Below are 13,786 nucleotides of genomic sequence, written 5' to 3' on the forward strand. Positions count from 1 at the left end.
AGAGAGACGAGACTGCTTGTGTTCCTTCTTTGCACAACACCACGTCCAGTCCCATATTGCACATCACTAGACATGTCGACCTCAGCAGATACCGAGTTCTCCGCCAAGGAGGTTGCCCTCCACAGAGAGGGCACCGATGCCTGGATGACCATCCACGGCGAGGGTGCGTTTTCTTGAACTTACCAGAGACAATGAATCGTTGCTAACAACACCTTCAGTCTATGATGTGACCAAGTACCTCCACGACCACCCCGGTGGCGCCGATGTGCTGGTCGAGGCGGCCGGCATGGACGCCTCCGAGGCCTTCGACAACGCCGGCCACTCGGAGGACGCCTTCGAGATCATGGAGCAGTACCGCGTCGGCCGGCTCAAGGGCGCCAAGAAGTTCGGCGCCCAGCCCGTCAAGGTGACGCTGCAGCCGCCCCAGGAGAAGAAGGCGGCCGCCAGCAAGGGCCTCGCCGTCTCCAAGAGCGTCGCCGCCTCCGCCATCGCCGCGGGCGCCATCGGCGGTCTCTACTACGCCGCCAGCCTGTCGAACCAGGAGATCATCCCGGCCGCGATGCTGGAGCACTTCAAGTCCTTCGCCCCGGCGCTCGGCAGCATCGGTGGTCTGGGCGGCTCGAAACGCCAAGGCGGCCTTGGCTTCTTCGAGGGTATCCTCGCCGCTTCGGCCGTTTTCGCCGTCGCGGGCACCATGGCCAGCCACGAGTTCTCCGAGATGGTCGACTTCCACGCCAACATCTTCGCCAACCCCACGCACATGCGCATGCCCAAGTCGCCCCGGCCGGACCCCCTTCTGGTGCGCGGCTGGCTGCACCCGACGGCGTACCAGACGCTTCCCCTCGTCCAGAAGGTGCTGGTGGCGCCCAACGTGTACCGCTTCGTGTTCGAGCTGCCGAGCCCCCACGACGTGGTCGGTCTGCCCATCGGCCAGCACGTCTCCATTGCGGGCCCCGTCGGCCCGGACGGCAAGGCGGGCGTCAGCAGATCCTACACGCCCGTGTCCAACAACTCGGACAAGGGTGTCCTGGAGCTCGTGATCCGCTGCTACCCGGACGGCGCGCTGACGGGCGGCTACCTGTCCAAGCTCGAGGTTGGTGACGAGGTGCAATTCCGCGGGCCCAAGGGCGCGATGCGGTACCGGAAGGGCCTATGTAAGCGCATCGGCATGCTGGCCGGCGGCACGGGCATCACGCCCATGTACCAGCTGATCCGGGCCATCTGCGAGGACGAGCGGGACACGACGCAGGTCAGTCTCGTGTACGCGAACCGGTCCGAGGCCGACATGCTCCTCCGGGAAGAACTCGAATCGTTTGCGCGGCGGTACCCCCTCAACTTGCGGATCCACTACTTGTTGGATGCTGCCCCTGAAAGCAACTCGACGCTGAAGCAGGGCATGTACACCGTGGGGCGCGTGAGCAAGGACATCATGACGGAGCGCTTCCCGGCGCCTTCGTCGGATAGCAAGATCATGATTTGCGGGCCGCCGGGTATGGTCAAGGGGCGCCACGGGGGCGCTGGTCGAGCTGGGCTTTGAGAAGGCCGGGACGATGTCCAAGATGAGCGACCAGGTCTTCTGCTTCTAAGTTCTTCTGACCGCCGCGGGGATGGGTTCACTCCTGTTTTGGTGACATTCTTACTTGTTTGATATTACTTACTTACTCTGTATACAATGTACTGTATATAATAGGCACGGGACGGCGCAAGGGATGGGGGAGGATGGGCAGCAGAGCCCATCGTCATCATGCATCGACTTCCCCCTGGGAGTCTCCTCGGTAAAGTGGAATTAGCGACATCATACCAGCATTTTTCTTTTGCTCTGTCGGATATAGAAAGATTTCGACTTTTAGACATGATGATATCCTCATTTTCTATTACCATCTGATCTTCCTGATATCGGTCGCTACGCAAGATGGAGGTATGCACAATGCCCTGTGTTTACAGGCCGAGCCTGTTACTCTATCTGGCTGCTTTGGTTATGTCGCCTGCCAGGATGCTGATCAGCGGCTAGACCTGGTATGCCTACTCCTCGGCATGGGTCGCCGTGAACGTGTAAGTAGGTATACATCACATCAGATCCGATGTCGGATCTATCAACAGCTGCCAGATTGTGACAACTGACTAGGAATGGGATGTTTCACCCTGGCGCTCACGAGGTGCTGGGGCTTCGTTCTAGAAGAAAGATGCCATCATGTCGCATTGCAACGTGGGGAGATGGTGGCTAGGGACCACCTAGTTTGGACATGTCGGCTGCTGCACATGTGAGAATTTACTTATGTACTCACACCGGTCGCACGCCGGGTGCAGGAAGGGGTGCCTGGATTCTTGCCATGCCTATTTTTGACTTGTACTTGCAGGCATATGTGGAGGGGCTCCAGATCAGGCCTTGATATCCATCATCGTCATCTGCCAAGTGAATGTCTCTACCGTTGAGACGATTAGTTCGTATTTCTCCATAGTATCAACTACCTATCGTCCAATCGTGACTGGCCTACACGAGGTGCTGCACCCAACTGCCGATGTGGCACATCGAATGCGCCCAGAGAGGGTTGAAGCTTGGGAGAGATAAGGATGTGGTGATGGGATGGGCCAGAACTAACCCACATGCAGGCAATAGGACCCCGCCTCCGCATTCTGTTGTGGGCAGGTCACGGTCGCTTGCAGGGCGAGGACCGGGATTGAGTGAGTGTCTCGTGAGATTGACTTGTACGGAGAATATGTCGTGATCAAGACATACTCGGACGATGATGTTGTTTGAGCTTGGCAGCTGGCCCAACCTTGATAAGAGCGCCAACGAGTAGGCTGCTGGCGCTGCTTTTTGCGGGAAGAGAGCCCCGTACGCCAAGCGGGCTCGACCAATGGCACTGCGGCTGCTGGACTGAAGCTGACGAGGCCTGCTTCTGCACACTTACTTACACCTGCATCCGGTTTTTGGCCAACGGGCTGGATGTGGACGTGTTTTGCGTACTACGATGCTGGTGTCCTACGTTTCAGCCAGGGGTGCATTCTTGGCTGACGGCAAGCCTTTTGGTTGATACATGTAGGTTAGTGACTTACTAAACAGTTGCATGACGCTGGCCTCTCCGAGCTCTCTATGCACTTACAGTAACCTAATAAGTAGCAGCAGGAGGCATGACATGACGTTTGGTTTCCCCAACATCTGCCGATTACATACAGCTAGCTGCCTGTTGCCAATGACCAGAATGATTGTGATTGTAGAAAACTTCGTAATGCCCAAGTATTATCACCGCTCTGAAACGTAGCGGTTGAAAGAAGGCCCTTCTTTTTGGTCGACGCGCGCTGTGCCTGTGCCTGTGCCTGTGCCTGACGCCCGACGCTTCCATCGAGACCGCTACCAAACCAGCCAACCCACCTGCCCACTGAATAACAGTGACCAGCGCGCGCTAAGGCTAGCAGGCAAGGCAGGTCAGCCAGCCAGCCAGACCCCTGCTAAGGTTAAGGCATTTTGCTTAGGCGAGTGGGGAGTGAGAGGGCCGCCTGCTTGCTTGATTGCTCACTTGGATCTGCGCTGCATTCAACAGACGTGCACAGCAACAAAACAAACCAGGCCAGGCCAGACCTATCCAATCCAATCCAATCCACCGACAATCGACCATCGCATCCCCAGCAGCAGCAGCAGCAGCAGCATCTTCTTCTCTACTCACCTTGCATTGTGCTTCTTTTTCATCTTTACTACTGGCTACTGCAGGATCTTCCGGTAGTGTGTCTGGCATAGCATCATCACGACCAGCAAAGCTTGGCATCGGTCGCCCCGGTGCCTCCGCCCAGCCCCTCCATCATTTCCATCCGGCCCGAACACGCTTGTGCACTACGCTGCAATCGAAAGCCAATCTTCATGTTCCTCCATCATCAGCATCCGCTGCAGTCGCACATGCTGAGAGTACTGATCCCTGAGTCCCGACACGTATCGCCAGGCCAGCTCTGGTCGACTCTCGAGGCCTCGCTCTTGGTTACTGGCCCTCCATCTCTTTACTGTCTGCCCGCCTGTGCCTGCATCACATACATCGCTTAGGCTGAGCAGTTCTTCAACACCACCAAAACAACAACAACAACACCGTCAGCCAGCAAACCTATGTGTCATATCCCACCACCAACCCATGCACCCACCTGCTTGACGCCGAAGACCCCTTGCCAACCCAGCGGCTGGATGCTTGACGCCTGACGTACCCTTGACCCATTTTCACTGGGCTGCACTGCACGGTGCCCTGGCTGCTACCTACCCAAGATCAGCTGCCATCCGACCTGCTGCTGCTGTACACCAATCTGCGCCTCCCGCCTGCCTGGCCGACCCATCCCTGCGTCGTACCCCCGATCGCCTTCGCCGACTTCTGCATCGATAGACGACGATGGGGAATACTAGTACTAAGGAGGCTCGCGGAGGTCGAGACGGCCACGATGCCGGCGGTAGCTCTCGAGGTGGGGGTATCACGGCGAACTCCTCGGCGAGCGATCATCACGACGTACGAGCCACCGCCCCGAGAGGAACTCGGCTCTCAACATCCTGACCGGCGGCGCCGTCGGCGGCTCCTCGAGGCGGGAACACCGCGAGCGCGAACGTGAACGAGAGGACGATGATGCTCCCTTCCAGAGCCGCGAGACCAGGGCCGAGCGGGAACAGCGCCGCCTCAATAAGGAGAGGCAGATGCGGGCCATCGAGCGCGAGCGGAGCATGGCGACAGAGCACGTCGATGGAGGGTATCTGGTCGCTACTGGCATCTATCCTGCCGCCGAAGACTGGGATCATTCTGTCGTCCGACAGTTACAGGTGAGTCGAGCCAAGCATGGCGCTATCATACCACTCCATCCCGTGGTCTAGGTGTTGGTTTGCCTGCAGCTCTCTGCAGCTCGAGACATACAGCAGCCGCTCAGGCGTAGCATTTCTTGCATGTTAGATACTTGGGATAGGGCTAACAAAAACGGCATCGCAGATCGAGCGGAAGATAGCACCTTACTGGCGCGGCTTGGGCGACTTCGAGAAAACATGGGCCGAACATCAGATCATCGCGGCTGCCCGAGGCTTGGACATACCACCCGCCGACGAGGTCCCTGAAGGCCTCGTCCCCCAACCTCTTTCCGGCCGGGTCGAATCCCCCAACGAGTCGATCCAGAACCTGATGGTCCCCATGGGCGCCAGGACCATGTCGGCCTCGAGCGAGCGGACGGGATCCAATCCCGGCTCCTCTTTGCCCTCGCCCACCTCTCCGGCTCCTACACACTCTCTCAAGCCCCACAAGCGGGCCATGGCCGCCGTCATGAGCAACTTGTCGCGCAACGGATCCCAGCAGGAAATCACCCCCGTGGCCACCGGCCCGCGTGAGGTCAACATAACCCCCGACGATCCTTTTGTCAACGGCCAGCCGCGCGAGGTTTTCTTATACAAGGACGGCGACGAGTGCCCCCTCTGCTACATGTACTACCCTCGGTTTCTCAACACGACCAGGTGTTGCGGCCAGCCCATCTGCAGCGAGTGCTTTGTGCACATCAAGAGACCGGATCCCCATCTGCCGGAGCACCACGGTGACCAGCCCTCGCAAGAAGGAGGCGCAGAAGCTGCCAATGAAGATACCGAGGAGCTGATTATGGAGCCCGCCCGCTGCCCCTACTGCCAACAGCCCGAATTCGGTGTCACCTACGAGCCGCCGCCCTTCAAGAGAGGTCTCGTCTATGCCGCGTCTGGTCCCGGTCTCGGTGCGATGGGCACGGCCATGTCCTCATCTTCGTCACTTAACAACACCACCAGCCTGTCGCCCACATCGGCTAACACGCCCATGAATGCCAACCGCCGGAGGACCCAGAGCCTGTCAGCTAACGCGTCGGGCGTCATCACAACGGATCGCATACGGCCCGACTGGTCTAACAAGCTGAACGCGGCACGGGCTCAGCAGCGCAGGAGAGCGGCCGCGGCCAACGCGCTGCACCAGGCCGCCTTCTTCATGCCCGGCGGGGTTGAGCAGCGGACCAGTATCTTTGGGCGCTCGGGACGGAATCTCATCAGCCGGCGGAGCACGCGCGGGTCCGATAATCTAGGAGGAGGTGCGAACGCCGGCTCTTCTCGGCAACAAGAAGCAGGCGGCGAGGCGCAGCCCAGCATGACCGACCCCGGAGCGCGCACGTCTTCGGCCCGCACAGGTCCCAGCAGGGAGGCGATCAATGCGGCGCATCTGGAGAGCATGATGATGGCCGAGGCGATTAGGTTATCCCTGGCCGATGAGGAAGAGCGCCGCAAGAAGGAAGAGAAGGAGGCCGAGAAACAAGCCAAGAAGGACGCCAAGAAGAAGGAGAAGGAAGAACGCAAGTCGAAACGCAAGAGCAGCATGTCGGGTCTTGCGGGAGGACTGGGAAACCTGGCGGCGGCTAGTGCCAGCTCGCTCAGTCTGGGGATGGGCCTGCGCCGCAGGAATAGCGCTTCTGCCAGCTCGGGGCCGAGCAGCCTGGCCGTGGCCAATGCCAATACGGCTGCCAGTCAAAGCACGGAAGTGCTGCCGACGACCACCACTTCTGCTTCTTCCACGTCGTCAACAACGCCGGCCAACGAAGCAGCTGCTGTGCAACAGCAGGAAGCCTCTCGAGATAAAGGCAAGGGTGTGGAACATGCTGCTGCCACGACCGCCTCAACCGAGAGCAGCATGTCGTCGCAACAGCAAACCTCGGCTCCCGCATCCGGCAGCAGCAACCCGTCGTTACCGATACCCATCTCACAGCCGCCTCGAGGATCTTCGCATCTTCGGCAGATAAGCAACGCCAGCTCTATCTCGTCTACTAGCGGGATGGACAGTCATTCTGGCAGCTATCCCCATGCGCAGCAGCTTGGTGCCGACGCACATGACGATCCACGGGGCAGTGGGCTCAGTCTCGCGGATGGTAAGAGCGATGACGAAGGAGCCGGCACCGAGTCCATGTTCAACTTTACGAGTCTTTCGCAGATGGTGGGCGTCGAGCTGGAACGCGGCGAGTCGGCGGCGACTGGCAACGGCACACAAGAAGATGCAGCAGTTGCTGCTGCCGTGGGGGCTGCCGAGAGCGACAAGGAGTCTGTCGGCCACCACGAGCATATCGAAGACGCAAACGCCCCTACCGGCGAGATAACGATGCAAGAGAAGCAACCCCTTGCCGAAAGCGACGGGTCGTCATCGTCATCAACGCCTCCCGTGCAGTCGACATCCCCTTCAGCAGCCCCGGAGACCATCCGGGAAAAGAACTCGGCGGCCCCTGAACTCGCAACGCTGAACACGGAGCCTGTCGTCAGCAATCCGAATGCCCCACGGGCGGTGCCGCCCAGCCTCATGATCACTCCCGGGACGCCCGCGCCGTTGTCGGAGGACGGACAAGAATCCAAACAGCTCGGCTACAGCGGCTAAGTTGCCATCTGCCGTTGGAAAAACCCAAGCCGGCGACTGTTTCTTGGTTATGGACCAGTATTTCTACAGCGATAGGATAATTCATTCAAGCGTCATTGGAAAAAGCGAAACGAAAGGCAGCAGTCACACTGCCATCTTGATCATCATCATTCTCTTCTTTTGCATATGCCTCTTTTCAGGCCGTCTGTGTGTGTTTGTGTGTTGCTGCGGTTTCGGAGTCGATTGAACCTCTAGAGGCGTCCCGACTTGCTTGCTTATTACATGTGACGTGCAATGGTGGCACACAATGGCGTTACGGGGTCTGTGGGCAACATGACCAAGCAATGTGTATTCATGGTATACAGCGGCGGGTTTGATTGAATAGGGGGCGTTGTTATATCCAATTCTGGTATTATTCTCTCTCTCTCTCTCTCTCTCTTATCTCTCTCACTGTGTCTCTGTCTGTCTTTTCATCTCTTTTGTGTGTATTGGTAGTAGGCATCACCATCGTCACCATACCAACGTCCGACGAATCCTTATTTCGGTTCCTTTGTCTTTTCTTCTACGGCGTAGGGCGAGATGGGTAGGAGAAGAAGGGGGCATTTGAGGACTGGTCTTTCCAGGCGGCTTGGTTTGGTTCCACCAGATTGCGATTTCTGACATAACGTAAACTCCTATTTTGCCAAAGGGGAGACGAGAGAAGAGCTCCTGAGTAGCTAAGTAGGCAGTTCAGTTCTTCTATCAAGATAGAGAAAAGAAAGTACCGTAATGATTCACGGCGTACGAGTAAAACATAGAAAAGCAAGACCTTGATTTGGTTTCGTAGAATTTGTTTGCCTACTCAGATCCCACTACGAAGCGATATGCCCTTGGATGCTCTCCCAAGACAGCAGAAAGGCCCAGCCGTTCGTCTCAGCTAGTAGGTTACGTATCTCTTGCGACACAATAGGGTACGTACAACCATACACTTGTAGTATTTAGGAACGTAGGTGGGCAGCTAGAATGGGCTCGCGAAAGTTGAGTACCACGGGATTGTGCAAAAGCGTATGCGCTGAGATCCTTTCTTGATACCATCGAGACCAGGCAGCTCAGAGCTGGTGTGCCTTTTGCTTCAAAGAGTACGCCGTCTTCCCCCGTCCCAGATTGCATGATCTTTGATTTGGCTCATCATCTACTGATGTAGAGCATTGCTCGTTGATATTACACTCAAAGATGAAATTGATTGGTCATCTTGGGGCAAGATCAGGCCGTGCAACGTGCCATCACCACCTGCTTGGTCGATGACGAAGGTGGGACTGAGTGCCTGCTAGCTACCCTCTTCCTTAGAAGAGACTATCAAGAGGTGAGGGCTGCTATCGTCTTCCTCACCAAGTGTGTATGGGAATCTCCTTACCTCTGGAGGACCTTAAGAGCTCAGCCGAAATGTATTCAAACTAAAGATGCTGGACACCGCGTTCGTTCTCTACATAGAAGCCAGTTCCCCATAGTAGCCCACCTGATGATGATGATGATGATGATGGAGAATATAGATTCCAAGAACGACCTTTTCCAGGCGGCCATGCTACGAGCAAATAAACATATCGTGGAGTGGCGGTGATCATCCACCACGGTAGACGATTGTAGGTGTTTCAGCTTACTGTCCTTATGGAAAGATGTATGAGAAGATAGGCGGATACTACGACGAACCAGGAGACCACTCCATCAACTCGCTGCGAAAGCCATGTGTATTAGGACGACTTACTAGGAAGCCAAGAGAACGGATCCCCAGTAACGTCATGATTCTTGGCATATCGGCGCTGTTGAATGATAAATCAACACGGTTCAAGATCTAGTGTATGTACTGGGCCCAGGACCGACATTATGCTGCAATGATGATGTATGTCATGTTTATGGCGACATCTCTGAGGTGTTTCAAAGGAATCCGCAACTTGCAATGGACTTGATGTTTACTTCCTTCATACATGTAAAATCAGTGTTTAACAGCGTTGAAGCACCCCAGCCAGACTATTTGGTACATTTCACCATAAGAAACCGCCATCATGAGACCTGGCGTCGTTGCGGGTTTGCTATGCAGCCTTCGGATCGCAGCCAGCCAAGGCACAGAATGCGAGAGCGTGGCGGACCCCGATCAAGGCTTGAACCACAACTGGTAGGGACGACCTGACCTGACAAGACTCTTTCGGCAATTGGATATCTGCTTGCTTACTGACTGCTGCCAGGTGCGAGTGTGTCAACGGGTCCTGCTTCCAGCTCAATAAGGAGTTCAACTGCAAGCCTCTTGGGGCCATGATCGACTGCCCTACGCCTACTTCATCTACGCCCAGGCCTACAACTACATCTACATCTACATCTTCTACGTCTACATCTTACGCAACCCCGGTTGTGGTGTGGTGATGGACAGAAGTCCGGTGCTTGTTGAGGCGAGGGATATATACATGGGTTTATGACTTGCTTGGTTTGGCTATTGAAGTTTGCAAGACAGTAGGGGTCAACCTGGACACATGTGTTGTTACCTGATTACTGCCAAGGACTTTGCATTCGTTACTTCTAGTCAGCAACAACAAGTCTTTTGCCCACCAATGATAAGGGTCTGAATGTCTGTGCTACTCATCTTCCCCGTGCGGGACATCCCAGTGCCACCAGTGCGATGCTGGTCTGTCAGATGCTGGTCTGTCAGATGCTGGTCTGTCAGATGCTGGGCAGTACTGGCTGGGCAGGAGTCAGAAACCTGGGGTTGTTAGCAGCTGAGCTGGAGATGGATTGCCGAGAGGCACTAAAGCACTAAAGCATTGCGGCGATTAGCGGGCTGCCATTGGCCTGTCGGTGGGGGGGCCGTAGGGGCCATTTAGGGCCCAGTAGGGGCCAGTAGGGGACAAGTCAGGGATGTGAGCTGGCGATGGGTGGCCAGATTGCCATGTGATGAGTGCCGAGGCTCCAGCTTTTCCGAAGATTGCTTCTTCATGCCCATCACCATCAAGCCGAGCGGACGGACTGCCTGCATAGCATTGCCTCCATCCCGTAATACCCTTGAGACACTGCAAGATTGCACGGCGATGCGGCCAAGCGTCCCTTTTTCGCATCCCTTCGCGTCCTGCCGCACATAATCTCGTCGCGGTCTCACTCTCTATTTACTTACTTGTCTTCTGCCTCTGCAAATCAATCAAATGAGAACACCCTGGGCTTGCGTCACCGACAATCCCCTGAACCTTGCGTTTGGGCCTCGACACATGACGTCGGGCTGCCACCCTTTTCCGTCTCGCCAACTTCAGCTGACTCGACCCGGAACGCCCGCCAGCTGCGCCTTCGATCAACGATAATTTTCTTCTATTCTCGGATTGCCCACACCGACTTCGGCATCAAACCCATCGGTTCGAAACGTCTGGACAACCTGCCGTGACCTGCGCCCCGAGCTGGCGCGTCCGGCCGTGATGGAGTCGTCACCAGCTGGACCATCCAGAGTCCCTCCCACCATTCCCACCAAGCCGTCGACAATGTCCTCGCGACCGCGTGCCGCCTCCAAGGCCGTCTCTTCCGCCCCGCAATCCTCCAAGTCCCTGGCGGACCCCGTCCTGCGAAATGCCATCCGCTACACCATGTCCCCTCGCGAGTACGAGTCCCTCCACAAATACGTCCTCTCCCGATCGCGCGTCCTGCGCCGCCGAGCCCCCAGCGTGCTGGCCGTCGAGAAGTTTTCCGAGAGCGGCAGCGGTGGCGACGACGTATCCAGAGGAGGCAAGGCCAATAAGGGCAAGGGAAAAGACGCGTCGGCTGCTGGTGGAAGCCGCGGCGATAGCTACAACGCGCGAGCCGTGCGCCATGCCCTGCGTGTCTTTGTGGCCACGAATCTCGGCATGAAGGCCTACGACATGGTAATGTCTCGAGTCAAGGGCCAGAAACCGTATGTTTTGTCCCCTAATTGCCGCTCGTCTGTGGACTATGCATTCAAGATGGACAAATGATTGACATTGCTATTACTACAGCTTGACCAGCAACAAAACGGAGTCCTTCTACAAGTCGTCAACACTACGGCTTTCTCTATCCCTCTCGACGATATTGCTGCTCTACCGCCTGCTGTTCCGCTTCCTGGGCCGCCTGCGGATGCACCTCCTCGAGCCCTCCTCCGAGCCCTTCCGCGCCCGAAACCCACGCACGGCCCTGACCCTGACCTCGCCATACGCCCCCGCCGTCGGCGCCAGTCTGGCCGGGTTCGCCCTCGGCATCTACCCTCCCAGCAGCTGCGCGTGTCCGTCGCCATCTACACCATGTTCCGCGCCCTCGAGTTCGCCTGGAACCTGCTGGAGGGCGAGGGCATGATCTGGGGCTGGAAGGCCCGCGTCGGCGGCAAGGGTATGGTCAAGCGTGAGCGGCCCTGGTGGTGGGGCAGCTGGATGATCCAGCCCTTCGCCTTCGGCCAACTGTTGCACGCCGTCACCTTCGACCGCGAGTGCTCGCCCGTGCCCTATGTGGATTTCATCTGGAAGAGCACGACGACGTACTTGCACAGCGCGCCCAAGAACCTCCCCGCGGGCGTCAAGTGGCTTGGTCCGTGGGACGTGGCCGACAGCCTGGCCCAGATGGCCAAGCTTAACTGGCCGTAAGTGGCTTTCCAAACTGTGTATCATCTATGCCGGACATTCTACTGACACATACAACATAGACCGTTCGTCAGCCCGGCGCTCTTCCCCAACCAAGAGACGCTGCCGGCGTCCTTGACGCAGCTGGCGCCCCCTCACTTCGCAGGCGCACCCCCTGATCACCTCGCTCAGCTGCGCGACGCTGCACGGCGCCGACCCGTCCTGCCTGCGGACTTACCTGACCTTCTGGGTCCGGTCCTTCCCGCGCATCGGCCGCTTCTTCTTGGTCTTGTACTCGCTCTTCCTTCTGCCGCGCTACAAGTCACTCTACAACGCGCCCATGGCCGTCTTCAGCAAGCTTCTCGGCCAGACTCTGCGGCTCTCGACGTTTGTGACGGGCGCCGTCTCGACGGCTTGGGCGAGCATCTGCTTCTTCCAGACGTGGTTCCCACGGCACTTCCTCGCGACACAGCGCTTCTTCCTCGGCGGCTTCCTCGCGGGTCTCTGGGGCTTCGTCGAGCGCAAGCGGGGCCGCGGCATCTTCTTGTACTCGGCGCGGACGAGCGTCGACAGCCTCTGGAAGGTCGGCGTCAAGCGCCGCTGGTGGAAGGCCATGAAGGGCGGCGACCTCTGGGTGTTTGTCGTCGCCCTCGCCGTCACGGGCGCGGTCTACGAGCGGGATGCGAAGGCGGTTCGCGAGGCGAACTGGCGTAAGGGTGTCAGTTGGATGCGGGGGACGGAGTGGCGGGATTGGGGCGTTGAAGAGGACGATGAGTGTGACGATAATGAAGAAGGGGTGATGGTGGGTGGCAAGGACGAGTAGGAGTGCTGATCTCGAGCTGCGTTTTCTTTTTCGTGTGCGAGGTGATGGATGGACGGGGGTGCATGTGTATACCAGCTTCTTGCAGCGTTTGCATCTTTTCGGGGGCGCTTGAGGAGGAGGAAAGAGGAAGGAGGCTGTGGCTGACTGGCTGTTTAGACAGACTGTTTACTTGTGGCGATTATACATAGCCTTAACGTTTCATGATGGTACGATCTTTATATTGCTAGTATCCTTAATATTCCTAATATTGGCGATGCCTGTCATGTAGATGGTAGCCCGTGACCATTCGCTGTTGTTGTCGTGTTCTCTTCCGGCCATCTGGAGATGGTCCATGGTGCAATAGAGCCCCTAAACTCTTACAGCTTGAGCGCTGTTATGTTCTGTCTGTACATCTGCTCCAAGAAGGAGGTAATGAGCAGACAGTTGAGGTACTGCAGTGGACCCGCACATTAGGAAAGCCCATCGCTGTGGCATGCAACTGCGCAGGTCATCCTGTCCAGCATGTAAACTTTTCTCGAATAACGGCTGAGATTGTTGGCCCCAGACGATTTCGTGGAAAACCGTGGACAACTAGCAATATGGCAATGATGTGTGATTATGCGTGTATTTATTGGCGGCGTGGTAATGCACAAGGATCATATGTTGTGTCTGTTGTCGTCCTCACCAAGGAGGCTTGTCCAAAGTAGATACATCGTTGTCTGTCCATATGCAGTACTGTAGCGGCTCAGTCGACTTGCTGGTTTGGTCCGGATGAAGACACATAACATGGTGTGTGTGTGTGGCTGCTCAAGGGGGTTCGCACCTTCGCTTGTTGAGTCCCTCCGCCCCTTCTTCGGTTGGTTGCCACCCAGAGAACAATGTCGCCGAGGACAATTTTCTGTTTTTTTTATTAGTCTCGCAGTATCTCAAGTTGTATATTTCCCCGTTCCTTCATGTTGCTCTGATCTGTTTTCCCATGCGCCGGAGGCTCTTCAATATATTCAGGGATGGAAACTGCCGTTGCCGCAAAATTGGCCCCTTCGCTCTTCTTT

At 56.9% G+C, this 13,786-nt stretch overlaps 4 protein-coding genes across 4 annotated transcripts; all 4 read left to right on the forward strand.

Annotated features, from left to right (window-relative positions):
* Positions 1-72: 72 nt before the first annotated feature.
* On the forward strand, positions 73-1,537 carry PG986_004810 (uncharacterized protein; the record flags this gene model as incomplete). The annotated part of the gene is made up of 2 exons (XM_066841032.1): positions 73-163; positions 219-1,537. 2 exons carry the CDS (start codon positions 73-75, stop codon positions 1,535-1,537), a joined length of 1,410 nt encoding a protein of 469 aa, XP_066703659.1.
* Positions 1,538-4,367: 2,830 nt separating this feature from the next.
* Positions 4,368-7,379, forward strand: PG986_004811 (SIP5; the record flags this gene model as incomplete). Its single annotated transcript, XM_066841033.1, has 3 exons — positions 4,368-4,481; positions 4,502-4,786; positions 4,950-7,379. The coding sequence occupies 3 exons, from the start codon at positions 4,368-4,370 to the stop codon at positions 7,377-7,379; spliced, it is 2,829 nt and encodes a 942-aa protein (XP_066703660.1).
* A 2,018-nt stretch (positions 7,380-9,397) lies between these two features.
* On the forward strand, positions 9,398-9,752 carry PG986_004812 (uncharacterized protein; the record flags this gene model as incomplete). The annotated part of the gene is made up of 2 exons (XM_066841034.1): positions 9,398-9,507; positions 9,578-9,752. 2 exons carry the CDS (start codon positions 9,398-9,400, stop codon positions 9,750-9,752), a joined length of 285 nt encoding a protein of 94 aa, XP_066703661.1.
* A 1,034-nt stretch (positions 9,753-10,786) lies between these two features.
* On the forward strand, positions 10,787-12,755 carry PG986_004813 (uncharacterized protein; the record flags this gene model as incomplete). The annotated part of the gene is given in 5 exon segments (XM_066841035.1): positions 10,787-11,256; positions 11,339-11,543; positions 11,555-11,952; positions 12,016-12,063; positions 12,077-12,755. 5 exon segments carry the CDS (start codon positions 10,787-10,789, stop codon positions 12,753-12,755), a joined length of 1,800 nt encoding a protein of 599 aa, XP_066703662.1.
* Positions 12,756-13,786: the final 1,031 nt, after the last annotated feature.

The sequence above is a fragment of the Apiospora aurea genome, assembly GCF_038362705.1.
Source record: "Apiospora aurea strain CBS 24483 chromosome Unknown utg000003l_segment0_segment0, whole genome shotgun sequence".
NCBI lineage: Eukaryota > Fungi > Ascomycota > Sordariomycetes > Amphisphaeriales > Apiosporaceae > Apiospora > Apiospora aurea.